This window comes from Chrysemys picta, chromosome 4, assembly GCF_011386835.1.
Source record: "Chrysemys picta bellii isolate R12L10 chromosome 4, ASM1138683v2, whole genome shotgun sequence".
NCBI classification, from domain to species: Eukaryota; Metazoa; Chordata; order Testudines; family Emydidae; genus Chrysemys; species Chrysemys picta.
Window position 1 is genome coordinate 91,530,146 of NC_088794.1, and position 22,401 is coordinate 91,552,546.

At 44.0% G+C, this 22,401-nt stretch overlaps 1 protein-coding gene across 2 annotated transcripts; it reads left to right on the forward strand.

Annotated features, from left to right (window-relative positions):
* Window positions 1-598: 598 nt before the first annotated feature.
* Window positions 599-13,518, forward strand: LOC101944954 (acyl-coenzyme A thioesterase 1). Of its 2 annotated transcripts, none has more exons than XM_005284578.4 (3): window positions 599-3,331; window positions 9,139-9,341; window positions 12,393-13,518. In XM_005284578.4, the coding sequence occupies exons 1-3, from the start codon at window positions 2,728-2,730 to the stop codon at window positions 12,993-12,995; spliced, it is 1,410 nt and encodes a 469-aa protein (XP_005284635.2). In that variant the 5' UTR covers window positions 599-2,727; the 3' UTR covers window positions 12,996-13,518. The 2 variants fall into 2 exon arrangements, with proteins under 2 accessions (XP_005284635.2, XP_023962367.2); XM_024106599.3 differs by having other exon boundaries at window positions 2,619-2,764; window positions 12,393-13,115.
* The last annotated feature ends 8,883 nt before the right edge of the window (window positions 13,519-22,401 follow it).

The window sequence follows — 22,401 nt, forward strand, 5'->3', positions numbered from 1 at the left end:
ACCTCAACCAAGCTTCACAATCATCATAGCTGTGAACAGTATTCAATTGTTTGTTTAAAACATAGACTGTGTATATATCTATATAATATATAGATTTTTGTCTGGAGAGAAAAAAATCCCTGGAACCTAACCCCCCTCTATTTACATTAATTCTTATGGGGAAATTGGATTCGCTTAACATCGTTCAGCTTAAAGTCGCATTTTTCAGGAACATAACTACAACGTTAAGCAAGGAGTTACTGTACATAGACTAAACCATTCTGGTGTTTTAAATCACAATAGCATTTCAGTATCCTACTTAAATCATTACAAGAAAATTTATAAACTGCATTCCAATCTATAATTGAACCTGGAAAAGATGACTTATGGGTAAGGATGAGATATTCTCCTGGAAGCTTCTGTACCTGTCACTTATTGGGAGAAAGAGGAAATTTTCTGTTTCTCTAATTAGCCTGAATATTTCATTTAATAAAACAAGTAACTAAGACAAATATGTAAGCTATTATTCTTCAAGCACCATGTATATACAAATACTTAAGTATTTATATTTTAATAAAGGCACAGGCAAGTTTATAAAAACCTAACATAAGAATTAATTACAACAATTTTATTAATAACCATTTTTGCATCAATATTAGGAATCAACCCCTACAAATTACAATTTTCATCAGTATAAATGAGATCAGACTCTAGCCCAATGGTCCAATGTTGCAGATTTTCCTCTGAGGGTATATTGACACAGCAATTAAACACCCACAACTGGCCTCGGTCAGCTGACTCAGGCTCACAGTTAGGCTGCAGAGCTGTAAAACTACTGTCCAGACATTCGGGCTCAGGCTGGAGCCCAAGCTGTGAGAGAGTCCCAAAGTCCAGGCTCTAGCCTGAGCTCAAAAGTGGGACTGCTTAGCTGAGATAGTTATACGTAGGTATAGATAGTGCTAAGACTGAAGATTTCTGGGTATATGTTTAATAATTTGTTATGTTATGTGAAATCCAATACTCCAGACCGTTTACCTTGACTGCCCCTTACATTTGGTTTATGCTCTATTCCAGCGGTTCTCAAACTGTGGGTTGGGATCCAAAAGTGGGTTGTGACCCCGTTTTAATGGGGTCACCAGGGCTGGGGCCCGGGACCAAAGCCCAAACCTGAGGGCTTCAGTCCTGGGCAGCAGGGCTCAGGTTACAGGCCACATGAATGGGGCTGAAGCCCTTGGGCTTTGGTTTTGGCCCCCTGGCCTAGGGTGATGGGGCTTTGGCTTTGCCCCCCACCTCCACCCAGGGTGGCAGAGCTTGGGCGGGATCAGGCTTCGGTCCCTACTCTTGGGGTCCTGAAGTAATTTTTGTTGGGAGAAGGGGGTCGTGGTGCAATGAAGTTTGAGAACCCCTGCTATATTCTATTTAGTCCACATGAGAAGGATGTACTAAGGCTAATGACTCTGTGGTCTTGGCCAATTTCTGGCCAAACCATACTGTAAATCATTTTGATGGAATGGTAGGTTGGTACTTCTTCAATCATAGCCTACCACAATAATGTAATGCCTTATTGCTATTTTTCCATTTGAGGCAAAAAAATAAAATGAAATGAATCTGTGCCCATACTGTGGATCATGGGTTTTAATTATTGTATTTAGATTTGTTGGTAGTGTTTTTGTTAAAAGGTCAGTCTCATTGTCTCAGAAATACTGTGTTACTCCAACTACTGTATTACCATGAGCTTCATATAGGCCTGGTTAAACTCAAGAGTTTGCAGATTAGGAGAGATTATCAAAACTGGCTTTGTTGATGCCAAATCTGGCCCCTCTCTCACATGCAACAAGTTCCGGCACTTTTTTAAACTCTTTTAGTGACCCTTCTCTTAAGATTGGTTCCTAGACACCCGGGAGCCCCTGATAAAATCCTCATCAGGACTGACTGCTTGCTGGAGAGTATCATCCTGGAATGACATATGTAGGCAGGTGTTAACTCTTGAGATGTATGCTGGAGAGCACACCTGCACACCGGACAATAAAACATCTGAATTTTCAGATACAGACAGAGCAACTACTGGGCAAACTACAGAGATTGTTTCCAATACCGTAAATAACTAAGAAATATGTATATAATTTTAAAAAATTCAAAACAATTTTTAGAACGTCCTGACACTTTTTCAGTATCTCCATAACCACAAATGCAGACGGACTCTCTCAGGAGAAATTACCTCTATTGATCTTTCCCTAGGAAGCGCTCACAATTTGGAATGCCTCAGAGGGGTAAGAAGCAATGAGGTGTAGTTACTTACTATATTATATAAAGACCTTTTCAAAGGACACATTTAATTCAGTGTTTAAACTACTTCTACTTATGTTACTTCATTTTTAATAATATAACACACATTAAAGCAAAACTTTTTACACATTTGGTAAAAGGGAAGAAAGAAAATAATGCAATGTAATTCAGAACAGATCAGAATGACATGGTGCCACAACAACCGGAAGAGAAATAAACAACAGTCCACCAAGGAACCAAAGGTAGCAGGGGGCCCAGTTGTAAAAGAAAGATCCTGTTGTGACCAACAAAAATCCTCCTTCATAGTGGCTCGTTCGAAGCGGAGAGAGGAAGGAAGCTGCCGTCAGTGTAACACTAGAGCCAGTCCCGCCCCCCAACACTCACCCAAGCGCACCCCTGGGCGGAAGGTGGTCGGTGCATCAGTCCTCCCGCAGTGCGGGCGGGGCGGCCTGAACCCGCACGATGGCATTAGCCGCCCGGGGCACGCTCCGCGGAGCTGGTACGTTCTGCGCGCAGATGCTGCTGCTCCGATCCTGCCACCGCTTGCTCAGGCGCGGCCAAGCCCGGGCACTGGGAGCCGCCGCCGCCGCCGCCTCCTCCATGGCGCCCAGTGTTCAGTTCTCGCCCGCCCAACGCAGCCTGTTCGATGAGCCGCTGGCCATCGCGGTGCAGGGGCTGTGCCCGCAACAGGAGGTCACTCTCCGTCTGTCTCTGCAGGACGAGGGGGGCGAGCTCTTCCAGTCCTGCGCCCGCTACCAGGCAGGGAGCAGCGGGGAGCTGGACCTCACCCGCTCCCCGGCGCTGCCGGGACTGGGAGGCAGCTTCTCCGGCCTGGAGCCCATGGGGCTGTTCTGGTCCCTTCAGCCCCAGAAACCCTTCAGGCGGCTGGTGAAGCGGGATGTGGAGAGCCCCTTCTGCCTGGAGCTGGAGGTGTTCGAGGGCCACGGGCCCCTCCCCAGCCGGCTGCTGGCCAGGGGTGCCCACGAGCGGGGCTTCCTGCGGGACGGGGTGAGGAGGATCCCGGTGCGAGAGGGGAGGATCCGGGCCACACTTTTCCTGCCTCCTGGTGAGTAACCGGCCACTGCCCCTACGCCTCTCTCCTCGGGGCTTCCACCGGCAGCCGGGCAGGGCGCGGCCCCTCAGCCTGCTGAGTCGCGCGTTCCACAGGGCGTCGGGATTTCCCGCCTCATTTCCAGAGGGAGTCCCGGGGAGCCCCTCTCCCTGCTGCTCAATGTTACACACAACCCTGCCCCGCGCCAAAAGCGAGTGGCCCAGAACCATTCAAAAACGGGCTTCGCATTAAAGTGCAGCCCCCTTCCGCAAAGCCGCACATAATGTCACTCCACTAGACCTCAGTCTTCCATTCGACATCCGTATAAACACCACACACACAGGAGTTTTCAGCTTCCAAAATAAACCTTCGTACACGGGGAGCTCTCAGAAGAGTAGCACAGTAACTGCCCTATGGCCCACGGAGCCCCTAACCTAGGGCACATACCAATCGCTATAGTATCTAAGCACCAATGAGGCTGAGCCAAGGATGCAGTTCTCCAAACATCTTCATAACTTCACTCACTCCATACTGGGAGCATGGCTAACGCCACACCAAACAACGGGGAAGGAAGGTGGCAGCAGCAGTGGTCACCTTTATCCTGTGGGTTCTCACCTAAGATGTGGGAGACCCTGGTTCAGTTCACCCTTCAGCCTGGTAAGGGATTTGAATGGGGATCTATCATCTCTCTGATGAGTGTCCTAACCACTGACTATGGCAAAGGTCCTCAAAGTGTGTGGCATTTACCTTTACTTGTGACTGTAACGTCTGAAGGGCGGGCACTAAGGAGGGCTGCCCCAGCCAGACAGGATGTCCCAGCTGGGGACAGGTGGGTGGAGGTGGTGAGAGAAAGAGGGACCTGCGGGCCCTCACACCCCAAAACCCGCCGGAGGTCCCTAAGGGTGTGTGGAGAACAGTCCGGTGGGGTCTGGGCTAGCCACCAGAGGGGGGGGAGGGAGCGCTACCCAGCCCTTCCCCTTGACACCCCCAGCTCTGCTCCAGTCCCGCCCCCCAGCCGTGTCCCTGGCTCCCATCCCCAGCTGCAGCCCCATTGCCACGGCCCCGCTCCTGGCCCCGGCTTCTGCGGGAGTACGGACGGGGTAAGGTGGGGCATGACCCTCAAAAGTTTGGGGACTGCTGAACTATGGGATATTCTGATGCAGGTTGGTCTTAGTCTCTCTTGTCAAAGCCTTTAAATATTAATTGATCCAGAGAGAGAATCATTCTATAGTCCAATAGTTAGGGCACTCTCCTGAGATGAGATAAAACCCCTCCAGTCCCTTCACCTCGACAAGCAGAGAGAGGAATTGAACCAGGTTGTCCCATATCCTGAGTGAGTATAATAACCACTGGGCTAACAGTTATGAGGGAGTCCACCTCCTCCTCCTCCCCTCTGCCATTTTGAGCGGAGGTAGGTAAGCATCCAAACTGCTTGCAAGAAACAGGTTAGGCACCAACATGGCCTAACTCCAAGAAAGGGGTTCTTTGGAGGGCTAGTGGACATAGGCACCTAACGCCCTGAGAGGGGTTGTGCTTAGGACACACACCTCTTGTCACATCTCCCATTGGCTAACACGTGGCTCCCCTCCTTGTGTGCTGGCTTTTGAAGTTTGCTTTCTAAGGTGCCTGTCTCTCCCTATTCATTGAGACTAGGCACCTAACTCAGGCTTTGTGGATTCCAGTGACTTTTCAAAGTACTAAAAGATAAGGATTGCAACACCTAAGGCCCTCTGTGGATCCAGGCCTAACTGACTTTTCTGACGTGGATATAGTATGAAACAGCCATTGTGGGGTTGGCTGGGCTCCCAAAGGTGTCCATGCTGAATTTCTTAACTCTGTCAATTAACCTGAATGCTATTGATCACAAACTGTCAATACATTTGCAGACTTTTGCAATGATTCCCAGGCTGCATTCCTTACTTTCTGCACGCCAAGTTCCGAAAGGGAGAATTGCTCATATGCCTGAGGGCTATCACGTGCAGGGAGGGCGACTCTAGTTCATTAACCTTCTTGCTCAACAATGGAGCTGTTCAGGAGGTTAGTGAGGAAGTATGGGGGATAAAGAGGGTTGAGCTATGTCCTCAATAACTAGTTTTCTATATATTTCCATCTTTTTTGACTTGTTAGTTTGGTGAAGTATCTTAGGCCATGATTAACATAGACTCTGGCAAAGATGAGGGATGGACTGAAACTCAATCAAGCCGAGACAGTGCCAGAAATTATATTAGCAGCCTTGACTGGTGGGGCATGCTCACTCTTTATTTCTCAGATTCTTAACCTTGGAGTCTTTCTGAAGTCTACAGTTGCTCTTCATGTGCCCTGGGATCAATGTTAGTCAAGACCACTTTTTAATCATTTATACTTAACGAGAAGACTGCATCCTTTTCTTTTGCATGCAGACCTCACCAATGATAACCAGAAATTTATCTAACATCAAAATTATCTGAATACAGGTCTTTCTGTGTAGGGCTGTACTTAATGGTTTGGATACAGAGTATATAAGACACCAACTCTTCCCATGTTGTACCATGGCCGCTGCAGGAATGTGTTGTGTGTTTGAATTTAATAATTTGAGATTGTCAAATAGGCTCAAATGGAATCATTTAATCAAAGATTAACAATCAGAGATTAGTACAGCACTACACAGAATACAGGAAGACATACTTTACCACCCCAAAGATGATGAAGAGAAGGTAATTTGGTCCCTTCCTGTGTACCCAGTGGAATGCTGACAGTGTTCGTTCCCAATCCAAGTCCGCAAACCTCTGTCCTTTTATAGAGTGTGAGACAAAGAAGCTCCTTTTTGGAGGGAAAATACTTTCCCATAATTAATTGCACTATGTGTTCTGTTTTGAAATTTTCATTGTACCTAATTACTTATGGGATTTCTTTTATGGTATCTTTAGGTTACAGGATTGATAAGCCAAAGGGAATTCTAATTTGGTCATTATTACTGAGACATGGGACAATCAGCAGTTCTTATTGAGTTTATAAACATCTTTCAATGGATCCTTATTTAATCCATTACAGAAAACATGTGCAATAACAAATCCCTTATCAATCATCCAGTTTTGTTTATAACATACTTCTGTAGACACTTTTAGTAGTTTGAGGGCTATTTTCCCTGGACATTCATTCATTCATTGATTGCCCTACATAAATATATGTAGGACAATAAATAGATACACAGAATAAAAATGCATATAATAGAATTAAGAGTGTTTAACATACAAAAATGATTAAAAGTTAATATTTAATAACACAGGAGGGACTCCAGCTAACACTCACCACCTGATTATAAAAAGGAGGTAACAACGTGATCTCAGTGAAGTCCAAGACTCTGAAACTTGTCTTCTGCCCAGGGCTGGCTCCAGCGTTTTTGCCGCCCCAAGCGGCAAAAAAAAAAAAAAAAGAAGCCACGATCGGCGGCAGCTCTACCACCGCTGCTTCGTTCTTGGGTGGCAATTCGGTGGCAGGTCCTTTCCTCTGAGAGGGACTGAGGGACCCGCCTCTGAATTGCCACCGAAAAGCCGGACATGCCGCTCCTTTCCGTTGGCCGCCCCAAGCACCTGCTTGCGGTGCTGATGCCTGGAGCCGGCCCTGCTTCTGCCTTGGTGCACTAGATCTTGGATTTGATTACCTGCAGGACCCATTGCAAGAACCACATGTTTCTGAGGCCTTCTCTAAGTATGGGGCAAGGTGGAGTCAAACTGAGAGACTGATGAAGGTTCATAGAATCATAGAATCATAGAATATCAGAGTTGGAAGGGACCTCAAGAGGTCATCTAGTCCAACCCCCTGCTCAAAGCAGGACCAATTCCCAGCTAAATCATCCCAGCCAGGGCTTTGTCAAGCCGGGCCTTAAAAACCTCCAAGGAAGGAGACTCCACCACCTCCCTAGGTAACGCATTCCAGTGTTTCACCACCCTCCTAGTGAAATAGTTTTTCCTGATATCCAACCTGGACCTCCCCCACCGCAACTTGAGACCATTGCTCCTTGTTCTGTCATCTGCCACCACTGAGAACAGCCGAGCTCCATCCTCTTTGGAACCCCCCTTCAGGTAGTTGAAGGCTGCTATCAAATCCCCCCTCATTCTTCTCTTCTGGAGACTAAACAATCCCAGTTCTCTCAGCCTCTCCTCATAAGTCATGTGCTCCAGACCCCTAATCATTTTTGTTGCCCTCCGCTGGACTCTTTCCAATTTTTCCACATCCTTCTTGTAGTGTGGGGCCCAAAACTGGACACAGTATTCCAGATGAGGCCTCACCAATGTCGAATAAAGGGGAACGATCACGTTCCTCGATCTGCTGGCAATGCCCCTACTTATACAGCCCAAAATGCCGTTAGCCTTCTTGGCAACAAGAGCACACTGTTGACTCATATCCAGCTTCTCGTCCACTGTGACCCCTAGGTCCTTTTCAGCAGAACTGCTACCTAGCCATTCGGTCCCTAGTCTGTAGCAGTGCATGGGATTCTTCCGTCCTAAGTGCAGGACTCTGCACTTGTCCTTGTTGAACCTCATCAGGTTTTTTTCTGCCCAATCCTCTAATTTGTCTAGGTCCCTCTGTATCCGATCCCTACCCTCTAGTGTATCTACCACGCCTCCTAGTTTAGTGTCATCTGCAAACTTGCTGAGAGTGCAGTCCACACCATCCTCCAGATCATTAATAAAGATATTAAACAAAACCGGCCCCAGGACCGACCCTTGGGGCACTCCACTTGAAACCGGCTGCCAACTAGACATGGAGCCATTGATCACTACCCGTTGAGCCCGACGATCTAGCCAGCTTTCTATCCACCTTACAGTCCATTCATCCAGCCCATACTTCTTTAACTTGGTGGCAAGAATACTGTGGGAGACAGTATCAAAAGCTTTGCTAAAGTCAAGAAATAACACATCCACTGCTTTCCCCTCATCCACAGAGCCAGTTATCTCATCATAGAAGGCAATTAGGTTAGTCAGGCACGACTTCCCCTTCGTGAATCCATGCTGACTGTTCCTGATCACTTTCCTTTCCTCTAAATGTTTCATAATTGATTCCTTGAGGACCTGCTCCATAATTTTTCCAGGGACTGAGGTGAGGCTGACTGGCCTGTAGTTCCCCGGATCCTCCTTCTTCCCTTTTTTAAAGATGGGCACTACATTAGCCTTTTTCCAGTCATCTGGGACCTCCCCCGATCGCCATGAGTTTTCAAAAATAATGGCTAATGGCTCTGCAATCTCACCCGCCAACTCCTTTAGCACCCTCGGATGCAGCGCATCCGGCCCCATGGACTTGTGCACGTCCAGTTTTTCTAAATAGTCCCGAACCACTTCTTTCTCCACAGAGGGCTGGTCACCTTCTCCCCATGCTGTACTGCCCAGTGCAGCAATCTGGGAGCTGACCTTGTGCGTGAAGACAGAGGCAAAAAAATCATTGAGTACATTAGCTTTTAGGTTTAAAGGAATTGGAGACTTGTGTCTGCAATGCAGCTGATTTTTTTTTCTTTTTGGTAAATTTTATTGAATAATACAGATTTCTGGCACCTAAATCATAAGATAGACATGTCGAGGAAATCGCAATCAATAATGGCTTGTCAAATAATCCTTGGTTTCTTCAGTAATTGCAAGAATATGTATTATTATCCAGACCTGCACATGACATAGCAGGTTTTCTATTCTAATCTCCGAAGTATTTAGTAGTTTATGGAGAGCCTAGTGAACCTTCATCTTGTAGCTTTTCTTAAAAATTTAGAGCAAGGTAAGTCCAAATGGTTTGAAATTTGGAATGTAAAGGAAGAATTTTGAGCTAATTGCATCCCTTTATTTGGTTTCCTACAGAAGATGGCCCCTTTCCTGGAATCATTGACATATATGGTACTGGAGGGGGGCTTCCTGAATATAGGGCAAGCCTGCTGGCCAATCATGGCTTTGCCACACTGGCTCTGGCTTACTATGGCTATGAAGATCTCCCCAAAGATATGAAGGAATTCCATCTAGAGTATTTTGAGGAAGCTGTGAACTATATGTTGCAACACTCACAGGTCAGTTTATTCATGGGTGTTCCCATGATACAGGGAGCTCTCATCATAAGGCTGTTGTAAAGCAATATTTGATACACAGCTGCTGTGCTTAAAATCTCAGCTCTATCAAAGTCCATTGTAAACAACTTGTATTGGTAATCCTCTATGACTGGTCCATTTGAGCTTTGCATTTTAGCTGATACCATTTCCTGGGGGGTGTCTTACTGACACCCTCTCTCATCCCCCAACCCACCCACCTACACATCATTATAAAATTCTACTGAAGTTGTGTTTGTCTCTAAGGTGCCACAAGTACTCCGTTTCTTTTGAGGGCTGTTGCCGGAGATTCTCAAGCTTCCAAAAGGGGTTTTGTTTTATTTTTTCTGTAGATTGGCCATGACAGAGTATTTTTATGCATGTTAAGCTTCTGTGATCCACAGTTTAAGGAAGTCCACAAACACTAAGGCTGGTCCCCATTAAGCCCCCACTTCGGACTAAGGTACGCAAATTCAGTACGCAAATTCAGCTACGTTAATAACGTAGCTGAATTCGAAGTACCTTAGTCCGAACTTACCGCGGGTCCAGACGCGGCAGGAAGGCTCCCCCGTCGATGCCGCGTACTCCTCTCGGCGAGCTGGAGTACCGGCGTCGACGGCAAGCACTTCCGGGATCGATCCCAGAACATCGATTGCCTGCCGCCGGACCCTCCGGTAAGTGAAGACGTACCCTAAGTTATTGCCTTTGAGTTTAAGAAGCTGTTATGGTCACTACTAAATGTTAAAATTTTGTATTCTGGAACTGCATTTGTTTCCAGTACCTGGTGATGGATATTTTGAGGCCTTGTCTTTGTACAATTTATAATAGCCACAACCACTAGAGCCACTCTAATCTACCCAAAAGTCTATTGGTAAAATCCCCTTTCTCTCCCACCATACTAAGCACAGGATGCCCCACCCTCTTTGAATGCTGTCAGTGCCTCCGTCCCCCATTATATTTTCTATCATGTTAAAGTTCCATGCCCTTCATCTTTTGAAGGCCCTGCATAATTTTACCCCTACCTCCAGTTCTTTGAAGCCAGTGGAGTTGCAACCACTTATGCTAGTGGTGAAACAGGTGGTGAAGGAGAGTAATCTTAGTAAACTATGGCACAGTCTTTAGTTAAGTGTTCATATTTGAGTGTCTTACACTTGATGAGCACTCTGGAATCATTATGGAGTTAGCGAACCTGGTTAGATTAAATCCTTTACAAATATTTTATCTCCAAAATCATGCTGTTTTTTATTGTAATGAATTTGCATTTATAAATGGGAAACTATATAGGAAAGTGCTCTGGAAGCACCAGTGACAGTTCCATAATTACGGTTGAGTATTTTGAACTAAAAGCAGGGATTCAATTACTGGTATTTTAAAGAAGATTACAGTGTATCCTTTCCAAAATTACAGCACTTATTCTTTGAGTAAATTCTTATAAATGTCTTTCTTTACAAGTACACTGTGAGTAGTTTGAGATAAAAAATAATTAAAATGGGCCTTTTTAAGAATTCTTTTTCTATGCCAAATTATCTTAATAATAGAATAATGCGGACTCTTCAAACTTCCTGAACAGTTTTCTGCATCAGCTACAGTTGAAGAAACATTCTCGGGATTAATATTCATTTTTAGCATTATTATTAACTGAACATTTCTCCTTCAGCAGCGGTAGAATAATAATGATGTTCTACAGAGAATTCAGTGAAGAACTGGCCCCTTTCAAAATGGCTGCCATCTCTCATTTTCCCAATGAGAGGGATGCCGAGCTGCCTTCACATTGCTGGCCAGGGCGGAAAACATTTTTGGTGCCTTCTCCCAAGCAGCTGAGAAGGGAGGGCGGTGGGGGAAAGGCCAACCAATTGGAGTGGAGGGAAAAAAAGCCAATCTGTGCCAGCACCTCCTGGAAGAAGGTACCTAGATCAACTACCCCTCTTACCCGCCCCTAGAACCGGTCATGGGTGGCTTCCACTAGTGACCACTATGAGGGAGGACAAATTGAATGTACAGTATCTTTAAAAATTGGTTTTACTCTCATCTGGGGCTGCAAACCCTATTGTGCACTAATTATAATTATATGATTATTGTATTGCATCAATATAGACTGGAGTTAAAGTTGTTTGGGTGCCTTAACTGTGTTTTACTATATCTTAATATGTTTGGATTTCTTTAAGTAGAACCCTAACTCTGAATTTCCTGGGCTTGTAATACTTGGTGTGAGGATAATTAGTATGACAACTGCCATCTTATTTGACATCAGGATTCAACTGGGGACCTCCAGAGTTCTAAGCACAAATCTATCTACTGATTGAGCAAAAGAGCCAGGTTCCATAGCTGGGAGTTGTAAACAACTTGCATCCTCTTCCCTTAGGCACAGTGGAGGAAGTATAACACACATGTCCAGTGGGTACAACAGCATCTCTGAAATGTTTTTTCTTTAAAATGCCAATACGTACTCAGTCTTAACACCAGTTTATCATAGTTTTTATCTGGGAATTAATATTCAGTATAGATGTCCTCCTCTTTCCCTAACACACTAGATCTGAAAACAACCTAGGATATAGTTGTTTTAAAACGTGTATATCTGTTTGCAAGGTGTTTTTTTGAGAGTAAGTTCAAACCCAGCTAAAATTCAAGGGGACCCCCTCAGTGAGTTATACTTAGAAGTGAGGTTGAAGCCATTCCTCAAGTTGTGATCTCATAAATTATGCAGAATTGGGCTGAACTAATGCATGGATGGAAGAATTATAAGGAAAACCTAGGCTACTACAGGAAAGTTTATTGCTGATTCAGTAAGTGGCTTTTCTCCTAGGAGTTAATATTAATTAGTTATCTGTAATACCATCACTTTGCAATGTAAAAACAGTCACTTTACCCCACTCCAGATGTGGCAACATTCACTAGAGGGTGAATAGATTTCTATGAAGTTCATACAGTTATCAGAGTTTGAGCCCTTAGCACCTTTTATCCATTTGAAGCTTTATAGAAATGTAAGATTATTAATTTCCATTCAGTGCTAATGAGCTCTCTTTCTCTCCCACTCAGGTTAAAGGTCCAGGAATTGGGTTACTTGGAATCTCTAAAGGTGGTGACCTATGTATCTCCATGGCTTCCTTCTTAAAAGGCATTACTGCCACTGTCACCATCAATGGCTCTGTGGCCAATGTGGGTGCAGTGCTTCGTTACAAGGATATCACCATTCCACCTCTTGGCATCAATCGGAAGCGCATCAAGATTGATAAGTCTGGGATTGCAGATATTGTGGATGTCTTGAATAACCCACTAGAGGGACCTGACCGTCAAAGCTTTATCCCACTGGAGAAGGCTGAGGGGCACTTCCTGTTCATTGTTGGCAAAGATGATCATAACTGGAAGAGTGAATTCTTTGCCACTGAAGCCTCCAATCGTTTGCAGGCTCATGGGAAGGAAAAGCCTGTGATAGTCTGTTACCCTGGAGCAGGGCATTATATTGAACCACCCTTTTCCCCAATGTGCTCAGCCTCAATGCACCTGTTGGTTGGCAACCCTGTGATCTGGGGAGGTGAGCCCAAAGCTCATTCTGTGGCACAAGTGGATGCTTGGCAGAAAATCCAAGCCTTCTTCCACAAACACCTCAGTGGTAAACAATGTGTAACAGGCAAGCTGTGACACACCTGGCTATAAGGTGCATTTTACAGATAAAATTACTAGTTGTTAAAGTTTACTTGGGTAAAAGAATCTTTCAGTGAGTATGAAAGGGAATTTGAGTGAATAAATCTTTAAGCTGAATTTTTTTGTTCCTCTCCTCCACTGCCCAGGTTGCTGCTGGACCTTAGAGGACCAGAGGGTTTTCTGTTTTCTCAGCCCATGGGACATGACCCACTTGCAAGTCACACCCCACAAGTTGAGGATTAGTGCACAGTAGAGTTAACTTTCAGCCTACTGTGTGGGGATTTAGCCATTACATATGATTCTCATTCTAGTCTCATGGCTTGGATTATAAGCAACTGAATTGAAATATTGTCTGTTGCTTCTGAATTAAATTTACTTAAACTGTTTGTTGGTTTGATAAGTTTCAAAATCCAGTGCCTTGCAAATCCAAGCTAAAATTGATTGACTGTAAAACCAACTCAGTGTTTTATGGAGGTTTTTTTTCATTATCATTAAAATTAAATAAATACATATTTGAGGATTTTCGTGCAGTTGTATTATAGGAAGTGCTGGCAGCAACACAGGTTAAGGTTGCCTAACACATTCCATTATAAGGCCGTATATTCAACTGATTGTAACCTTGCCAGACTTAAACTGTTTGGACTGAGATTTTCTGTGCCACTCATCTGCCTTGGTCTGATTTTGTTTCAGCTAAAATGGGAATGCCATTCCAAGAAAGAGTAGGGAACTCTTTTGGTTTTCCTGTGTTAAAATGTTACAGCTACTTTATTCAGAAGTTGTAGTGCCTCAATGGTTTGGAGCAGGGACTCAAAATTTGGCAGGTGGATCACCTTAGTATCAGGGATATGCCTCTTGTTGATTTGTAAAAATCTGCCCAATTTAGCTAAATTATAAGCCTCTAGAAATTGAAGTTTGCACATGCTCATTAAAGGTTTGTTAGAGGCTGACAGTATTCATCTTTAAAGATTCTCTCTGCAATGAGCACATCCCTTCCCCATACAGCTTCTTGTGCTGACCAGACTGAGCATGATCCATTCCAAGGTTGCATGGGCTGAGCAGGATTTTTCCTGAAATTGCTCCTCCTGCCTGCTGTAGCACTAAACACAAGTACAGAGAGCAGGGAGTGTCTTTCCTTTGATCTCAGTGACCCCACTGCTGGAGCATTGGCTGTGTAGAGGGAAAGGAAGGTGCAGCCTGAGTTGCTCAAATTCAGAGGGATGAGAAGAGAACACAGTCTGTGGGAGGAGATGGAAGCAGGGGAGATAAAAACAGAAGGGGCCAGGTGGGGGGAGATGGAGCAGAAGGGTCTATAACCACTAGAGAGACACTCATTTCTGAACATGGAATACAGTCCAGAATTCCTGAGTCCCAACAAAACTCTGCTGTCAGCAAATCGCTGTCAAACCCATTAACGAAGAGTGTGTTCCATGCCTCTTTAGTGACTGGTGCACCTACAGGATAATAGCCTACTACTATAACCAATTACTCCATTGGTGCAAGTGATAGAGATCTATGCTGTGGTGGATCTAAAAGTTATAATCCTGTTGATGACCTATGTTGGGGTTAATATGGCTTCACATGATGGAATTTTTGATTTAGTACTTTGCTTTTAAAAAAAAACAACAACCAAGGAAATTATATAGAAAACCACCCCATTAAAAGAACGTTAAGGCTGCAAGATCAAGCACTCGGAAGTCATGAAATGTCAGAAGTAGTGTTGCCCATGCATATATTATGATCATACTATTTTTTCTTCAGAACTTCTGCCTCATTTCCTAACTCCTGAGTGCTTGACTTTGCAGGCTTATTACTGTATTGTCATCTTCTTATATGTAAGTTTGTATTCAGTGTAGTAAGCTGTTACATTAAATGACATGAGGGGCCTATCAGTCCTTTAACACACAAGCAACACAAGCAAGATCCACTCCCTCAAAAAGCCTGTACATAGAAATAAATAAAAAGGATTTCATAGATTCTAGGACTGGAAGGGACCTCGAGAGGTCATCGAGTCCAGTCCCCTGCCCTCATGGCAGGACCAAATACTGTCTAGACCATCCTGGATAGACATTTATCTAACCTACTCTTAAATATCTCCAGAGATGGAGATTCCACAACATCCCTAGGCAGTTTATCCCAGTGTTTAACCACTCTGACAGTTAAGAACTTTTTCCTAATGTCCAACCTAAACCTCCCTTGCTGCAGTTTAAGCCCATTGCTTCTTGTTCTATCCTTAGAGGCTAAGGTGAACAAGTTTTCTCCCTCCTTATGACACCCTTTTAGATACCTGAAAACTGCTATCATGTCCCCTCTCAGTCTTCTCTTTTTTCAAACTAAACAAACCCAATTCTTTCAGCCTTCCTTCATAGGTCATGTTCTCAAGACCTTTAATCATTCTTGTTGCTCTTCTCTGGACCCTCTCCAATTTCTCCACATCTTTCTTGAAATGCGGTGCCCAGAACTGGACACAATACTCCAGTTGAGGCCTAACCAGCGCAGAGTAGAGCGGAAGAATGACTTCTCATGTCTTGCTCACAACACACCTGTTAATGCATCCCAGAATCATGTTTGCTTTTTTTGCAACAGCATCATACTGTTGACTCATATTTAGCTTGTGGTCCACTATAACCCCTAGATCCCTTTCTGCCGTACTCCTTCCTAGACAGTCTCTTCCCATTCTGTATGTGTGAAACTGATTGTTCCTTCCTAAGTGGAGCACTTTGCATTTGTCTTTGTTAAACTTCATCCTGTTTACCTCAGACCATTTCTCCAATTTGTTGAGATCATTTTGAATTATGACCCTATCCTCCAAAGCAGTTGCAATCCCTCCAAGTTTGATATCATCTGTAAACTTAATAAGCTTACTTTCTATGCCAATATCTAAGTCGTTGATGAAGATATTGAACAGAGCCGGTCCCAAAACAGACCCCTGCGGAACCCCACTTGTTATACCTTTCCAGCAGGATTGGGAATCATTAATAACTACTCTCTGAGTACGGTTATCCAGCCAGTTATGCACCCACATTATAGTAGCCCCATCTAAGTTGAACTGGAGAAGAGATTTGCTCACATGTGTCAGTCCAAGTCAGCATGAATCCTGAGCACATTTATTTCTTAGGGTACATCTACATAGCAAAAAATCCCCAACAACATGGCAGAGAGTCTCTGAGCTCTGGTCAACTGACTTGGGTTCATGCTATGGGGCTAAAAATAATAGTGTAGGCATTTGGGCTTGGGTTGGAGCCTGGGCTCTGAAACCCGGCATGAGGGGAAGGTCTTAGAGCCTGGGCTCAAACCCAAGCAGGAATGCCTACATTGGTTTTTAGTTCCATAGCGTGAAACCAAGTCAGCTGAGCCAGGATCCGAGCCTCACTGCCACTGGGGTTTTTTGCTGTATGTGCCCCCAGTGTTGCCAATTTAGTGACTGTTTGGAAATTTGAATTGAAATTAAAACATTAATACACACTTTAAGAGCATATAAAGTCTATCATAAAATATGTGTATCTGAAAAAGTATAATAGATTTGAAAAAATATGAACATAGACTAGTTTCCTTGTACAGCTATTGTTTTTTATGACCATGTCAGTCCATTCATTTTGGTGATGTTGGCCAACCTAATAATTTCAAATTATGATTTATAAGCAAAGTCTAAATGAGCTCTTCCTGACAGCTAGTGATGGGCTGGGGGGAAGGCTTCAGGACCATCTAATCTACCTAGGTATCCAGCAAATAGAGCTGCGTTGCCCAAGTGATAGATTTTGGCTGGGGTTGGGTTACAAATCACTTGAATGCGGGGGATAAAGAAATGTTGTTATTCGTGTATGAGTAAAAGACAGTAGAACTGTACTTTAGCCTTTGCTGATTTAGGACATCAAGGGAGAGGGTGGGGACAGGTGTTTTGCTTGATGGTCTGCCTGAATCACAAGTACTATTTGACCTGTCTCTCTCCATTGTTTAAAGACAGAGCTGTTTAGGCTTCATAGATAGTCTTTTGTTAAGTGACCACTACAGCTGAAATCACTGATAATCAGTTCTAAGTGCTTAGACCTGCTGTGGGAGAGTGTTTCTGTGGAAGAGAAGTCCCAGTCTGCACTAGCAGCCAGGTTCCCCCAATGAGAGCTCAGCTGAAATCACTGAGAGCTGGTGGAACCTCAAGAGATCAACTCGCAGAGGTGACAGTGGCAGGTGGCAGCAGAAAGTGATGGTGCAGGGCCATTGGCAACAGAGCGATGGAGTGAATGGTGGCACAATGAACAACAGTGGCCAGACCGAACAATGAGCAGATGGAGGAATGAACAAGGTACCTTCTTGCTCCCCATCTGGGAGATGAACTCATGTGAAAGCACCTCTGAACTCTGAGTCTCCACGGACCAAGGACAACACTGGTGAGTGTTAATGAGGCTGTTAAGAATGCTGGAGACACAACACAGTTCATGCGAACAAACATGGCCATGGCATCATACTTTCTATTTAAGCAAGAGATACCACACACTACAAACTGGAGGCCAATGTTAAGTGCATTGTCACTTGTTCATCCTGAAGTTGAACACTGGTTCCGAACAAGACCAGTAAATGCTCACTATCTTTCTGCAAGAAACTCAACTGACTGGCTAGATGCGTATGGTGCAACAGTGAAAGACTCAACAGTTGAAAAAGTGAAGAACTCTCTCGCCACATTCAAAAAATTTGCATACATGGCTGATGAATGCACCAATGCAAATGGGCATCAAGTATTAAGTCATTGTGTACGTTATCTTGATGGCAGTGGTAGGCCAGTAGATGCATTTCTACATGTTCAAGTTACAGAAGAAAGATTGGCTGCATCTGTGACAACCCACATCTTAGAAGAGTTAAATGCATGTCAATTGGACCCCAAACAGATGGCTGCTTGTGCATTTGATGGAGCTGCAAACTTCTCTGGAAGACATGGTGGAGCACAAGCTTTGCTCAGAGGAAAGTGTAACCCTAATCTCGCTTATACACACTGCAGAGGTCACGTACTCCAACTAGTGCTGGTACAAGCTGCAGACTCTTCAAAAGACATTAAAAAAGCTATAAATTGAATGTCTTTATTATATTCTTTTTTCAGCAAGAGTCCAAAAAGACTGAATATCTTGGAAAATATAGAAGATACACTGGGACTGAAGTTCAAATTAGTCTAACCTGGGAAAATCCTCTGGCTTTCTCATGAGCGATCTTTGGCTGTTATCTTAAAATTACTCCAGCCGTTATTACTGGCTTTGGAAAGTATCTACCAAGATGGGATGGATCTAAGTAGTGAGGCTGATGGATTACTTTTGCTACTACGTTCAGAGAAGACTATTGCCATTCTCTCTCTTGTAAGTCTACTGTTGAAACCACTTGGGTCATTAAACAATGCCATCCAGGCATCTTCTACAACAGTAGTAGATCTTTGTCCAACAATAGAAGCTAAATTTGGATCAATCAGAGAGCTATCAATTGAAAAAGTACTGGAAGAAGCAAAGACTTCAGTCCAGAAGTTGACTAATGAAGGCATTTATATTGAATCCTTAAGTGAAGAGGACAAGAAGCGTTTAAGACAACTGAAGCAGTACACAGACTTGATTCTTAAAAATCTACAACAGCGACGTCTAGATTCTACTCAACCTCTACGTAGCTTTTACAGATCCCTGTCTTATAAAACACCGACGGTTGAGTGGAGTGAGGCACTATCAGCAATGGGGCTGCCATGTGCTCAGGACAGAATAGAGAATTTGAACACAGAGTGGAGTATCATACGACGAATGAATGAAGATTTGACGTCAATTTCTTTTTTATCATCATTAGTGGCTCAACCCGATCTTTATGCTATGTTTCCTGGGCTGAAAGAAGTAGGAATTCATCTCTTGCTACTCCCAGTCACAACAGCTACAGTTGAGCGTTCTTTTTCATCATTGAATAGAATTTTGTGTTTTGAAAGAAGTCGCCTTCTGCCTGATCATGTGAATGAACTAATGAGCATATCAGTTGAAGGAATGGAAGTACCAGACACACGGGAAGCCACCAAAGATGAATGCATTGCATTCAAGAAATTCATTAACAGAGTTGTGCAAAATTATAACAAGAAACCAAGAAGGTAGTGCTTCATAGAAGGCTTGAGTAGCCAACTTTAATTTGTTTGATGATTTTAAAATCTAATAAAATGGTCATGAAACATTTTTCAGTTTTTACTATGGTGCCATACAGCCCACCTTCACCCTCACGGTCTCACCCCTCATTGGCCCTGACCCCGCCCCCCGTAAATTTGAACACCCCACCTAATTTCAATTCCTGGGGAAAACACTGCCTGTGAGTGATCTTCCAGTGGTTGCAGAAGTCTTGGAGTGAGCAGCAGAAAACTTGGAGAAGGGCTTAACTTGTAGTGGTGTTTAGAGGGCTGCTCTTCCAAATCTGGCAGGCCCAAGTAAAGGTGCTGGATGAGTATAAGAAGGAAGGGCCAAGCAGCCACCTTACAAAATAAAGAGGAAGGTCTGAATTAAAGCAATCAGTGGCCCTAGCCACACTTCACATGTTGTCCCCGTGCGATGGTCCTGCCCGTGGATTCCATCCTTCCTTGGAGTGGCAGCAAGTTTCAGAGTTAAGATGAATGAGGCATTACATTCACACTCTCTGGAGCTATTGTTTCAGGCTGTCTGCGTGCTCAGAGAGGCCAGTTATACTTTGTTCACATTTTCAAGTTTCTCTTGCACATGTGAAAACTAGAAAGTTTTTTTTAAATGAGAGCTGAGATTGTGCTCTCATAAGAACTGCCATACTGCATCAGACCGATGGTCCATCTAGCCCAGTATCTTGTCTTCCGACAGTGGCCAATGCCAGGTGCCCCAGAAAGAATGAACAGAACAGGTAATCAAGTGATCCATCCCCTGTCGTCCATTCCCAGCTTCCAGCAAGCAGAGGCTAGGGACACCAGAGCATGGTTTTGTATCCCTGCTCAACTTGGCTAATAGCTATTGATGGACTTATTCAGTTCTTTTTTGAACCTGGTTATAGTCTTGGCCTTCACACATCCTCTGGCAGAGTTCCACAGGTTGACTGTGACTCCAGAAGCTGATGTCCTAGGCATGGACCTAGAGTAGCTGTGACGTTATTGATATAATCTGGGACCATATAGATCATTGTTGCAACCAAGGTCCTGTAGTGGCACGCAAATCTTGTATAAAGGGGGTCAAATGGGGTGTCTAAGACAAGGTTATGGTTTACTGGTTATGATTATGCTGTCTATATATGTGTGTATCACTTTTGTAGTTGAAGTTATGAATATTGGCTCTATACTGTCTGTATTTCAAACTTATGCTATGCTGCTGGGTGACATCCCAGACAAACTGGTGTTAGCTCTGCCTAGCCTGCTTGATGGCCCATTAAGGACCATCAGCTATACAATGGACCCATTGAGAGAAGGCAGACACGCCTTGTAACTCAGCAAAGTATGCAGGGACTGGCCCATGTGACTCCAGACTCCATTTTGCTGTAATTTTCCACAGTAAGAACAAAGAGGTGGTCTTACACCTGGAAAAGACTATATAAGGCTGATGCCTCATCTCCATCTTGTCTTCAATCCTGCTTCATACCTCTGGAGGAACTTTGCTACAAGCTGAAGCTTTGAACAAAGGACTGAGGACCCATCCCAGCGGGGGATGTATTCCAGAGACTTGATTTGAACCTGCAGTTTATTCCATCGCTGCTGCAAGCCTGAACCAAGAACTTTGCCATTACTGTATGTAATTGATTCCATTTAACCAATTCTAACTCTCATCTCTATCTTTTTCCTTTTATGAATAAACCTTTAGATTTTAGATTCTAAAGGATTGGCAACAGCGTGATTTGTGGGTAAGATCTGATTTGTATATTGACCTGGGTCTGGGGCTTGGTCCTTTGGGATCAGGAGAACCTTTTTCTTTTACTGGGGTATTGGTTTTCATAACCATTTGTCCCCATAATGAGTGGTACTGGTGGTAATACTGGGAAACTGGAGTGTCTAAGGAGATTGCTTGTGAGACTTGCAGTTAGCCAGTGGGGTGAGACTGGAGTCCTCTTAGTCTGGCTGGTTTGGTTTGCCTTAGAGGTGGAAAAACCCCAGCCTTGGGCTGTAACTGCCCTATTTGAGCAATTTATCCTGAGTTGGCACTCTCAGTTGGGTTCCGCCAGAACCGCATTGTCACAGTAGCTATGCTTTGATATGACTCTGTGACAAGGCAAATGCCTCAGGCTTCAAATCCCATGTATTGATGTAATACAGGTAGAGAGAGATTAGGTGAAATTTGAATGTGGCCTATCAGCAATGTTCAAAAGCTGGTGAAATGCAGCCTTTTACGCAGCCTGTAATGCTGGCCTGCAGCTTTGCCCATGTTACCACATTCCAGGAAAGTGCATAGCTGCTGAGATTTCCTAAATAGATGTGGGTGGCAGAAGTAAATGACCACTTGTCTAGAATCTAAAGTCTTCTCTCATGTGGGAAAGAGGGTACTAGAGATTTGGTTGGTAAAACAATGGGTTCATAAATAGTTCAATGCTCCAGTGGTGAAAGAATGCATATGTCCAAATGACTCTAGAGTCAAAGTTCATGGAGAAGTTAAACATTTAAAAACAATTACACATTTAAATAAAAGAACCAGCATTTTTTTCTGTTTTTTCTAAATCTTAGAAATATCAGGAATATTGAGTCTGGGATTCTTCTTAGAGTGCTGTCCCTGGACCCTGCGTGTAGGCTCCATCTTTCATAACAGCCTCCAGCTATTTTTAAAAGATCATACACCTGTCTTCCCTCTTAATGAGACACCAGAGCCAAAGGTTATAAGCTGAAAGTGAGAGGAAAGATGGCTCAAGGCCTCTTCCTACATTAGATTTCCTCCTTTTGTCCTATTTCTACTTCCTACAATATTAAAGTTGAATTTTCTTCACATCCTTATATATTTGGTTATTTACAGGTATAAATTGAGTTCTTAAAATATTAGTAAGGTAAGACCTTTCTCCATCCTAAATTGTCTGCTACATTGATCACTGGGTTTTTGGATTTCAGTGCTGGACGTTTCTAGGTGTCAGTTCCTTCTTGGAGGAATATTCTTTTTCTCAGAAACCTAAGCAGCTCAACTTCTTCCCTCTCAACCTCTGGTTTGTGGTTTGAAATGGGAAAAATTTAGTATCAGTACTTTTGATTTATTCATGTTGCAATTCTCAAGAGCTCAAAGAGTAGAAGGCAGAACTCTCCCAAACAAACAAAATCTTAAATGGAAGTCTCAGGGCTGGGAGGGATCTATTCTGCTTTTCAAGTTAGGGATAAGCCTGAATCTCACTCCCCATTTGTGCTTTGGCCAGGGCCGGATCCAGGCACCAGCGAAGGAAGCAGGTGCCTGGGGCAGCCAATAGAAAGGGGCGGCAGTCTGTCCGT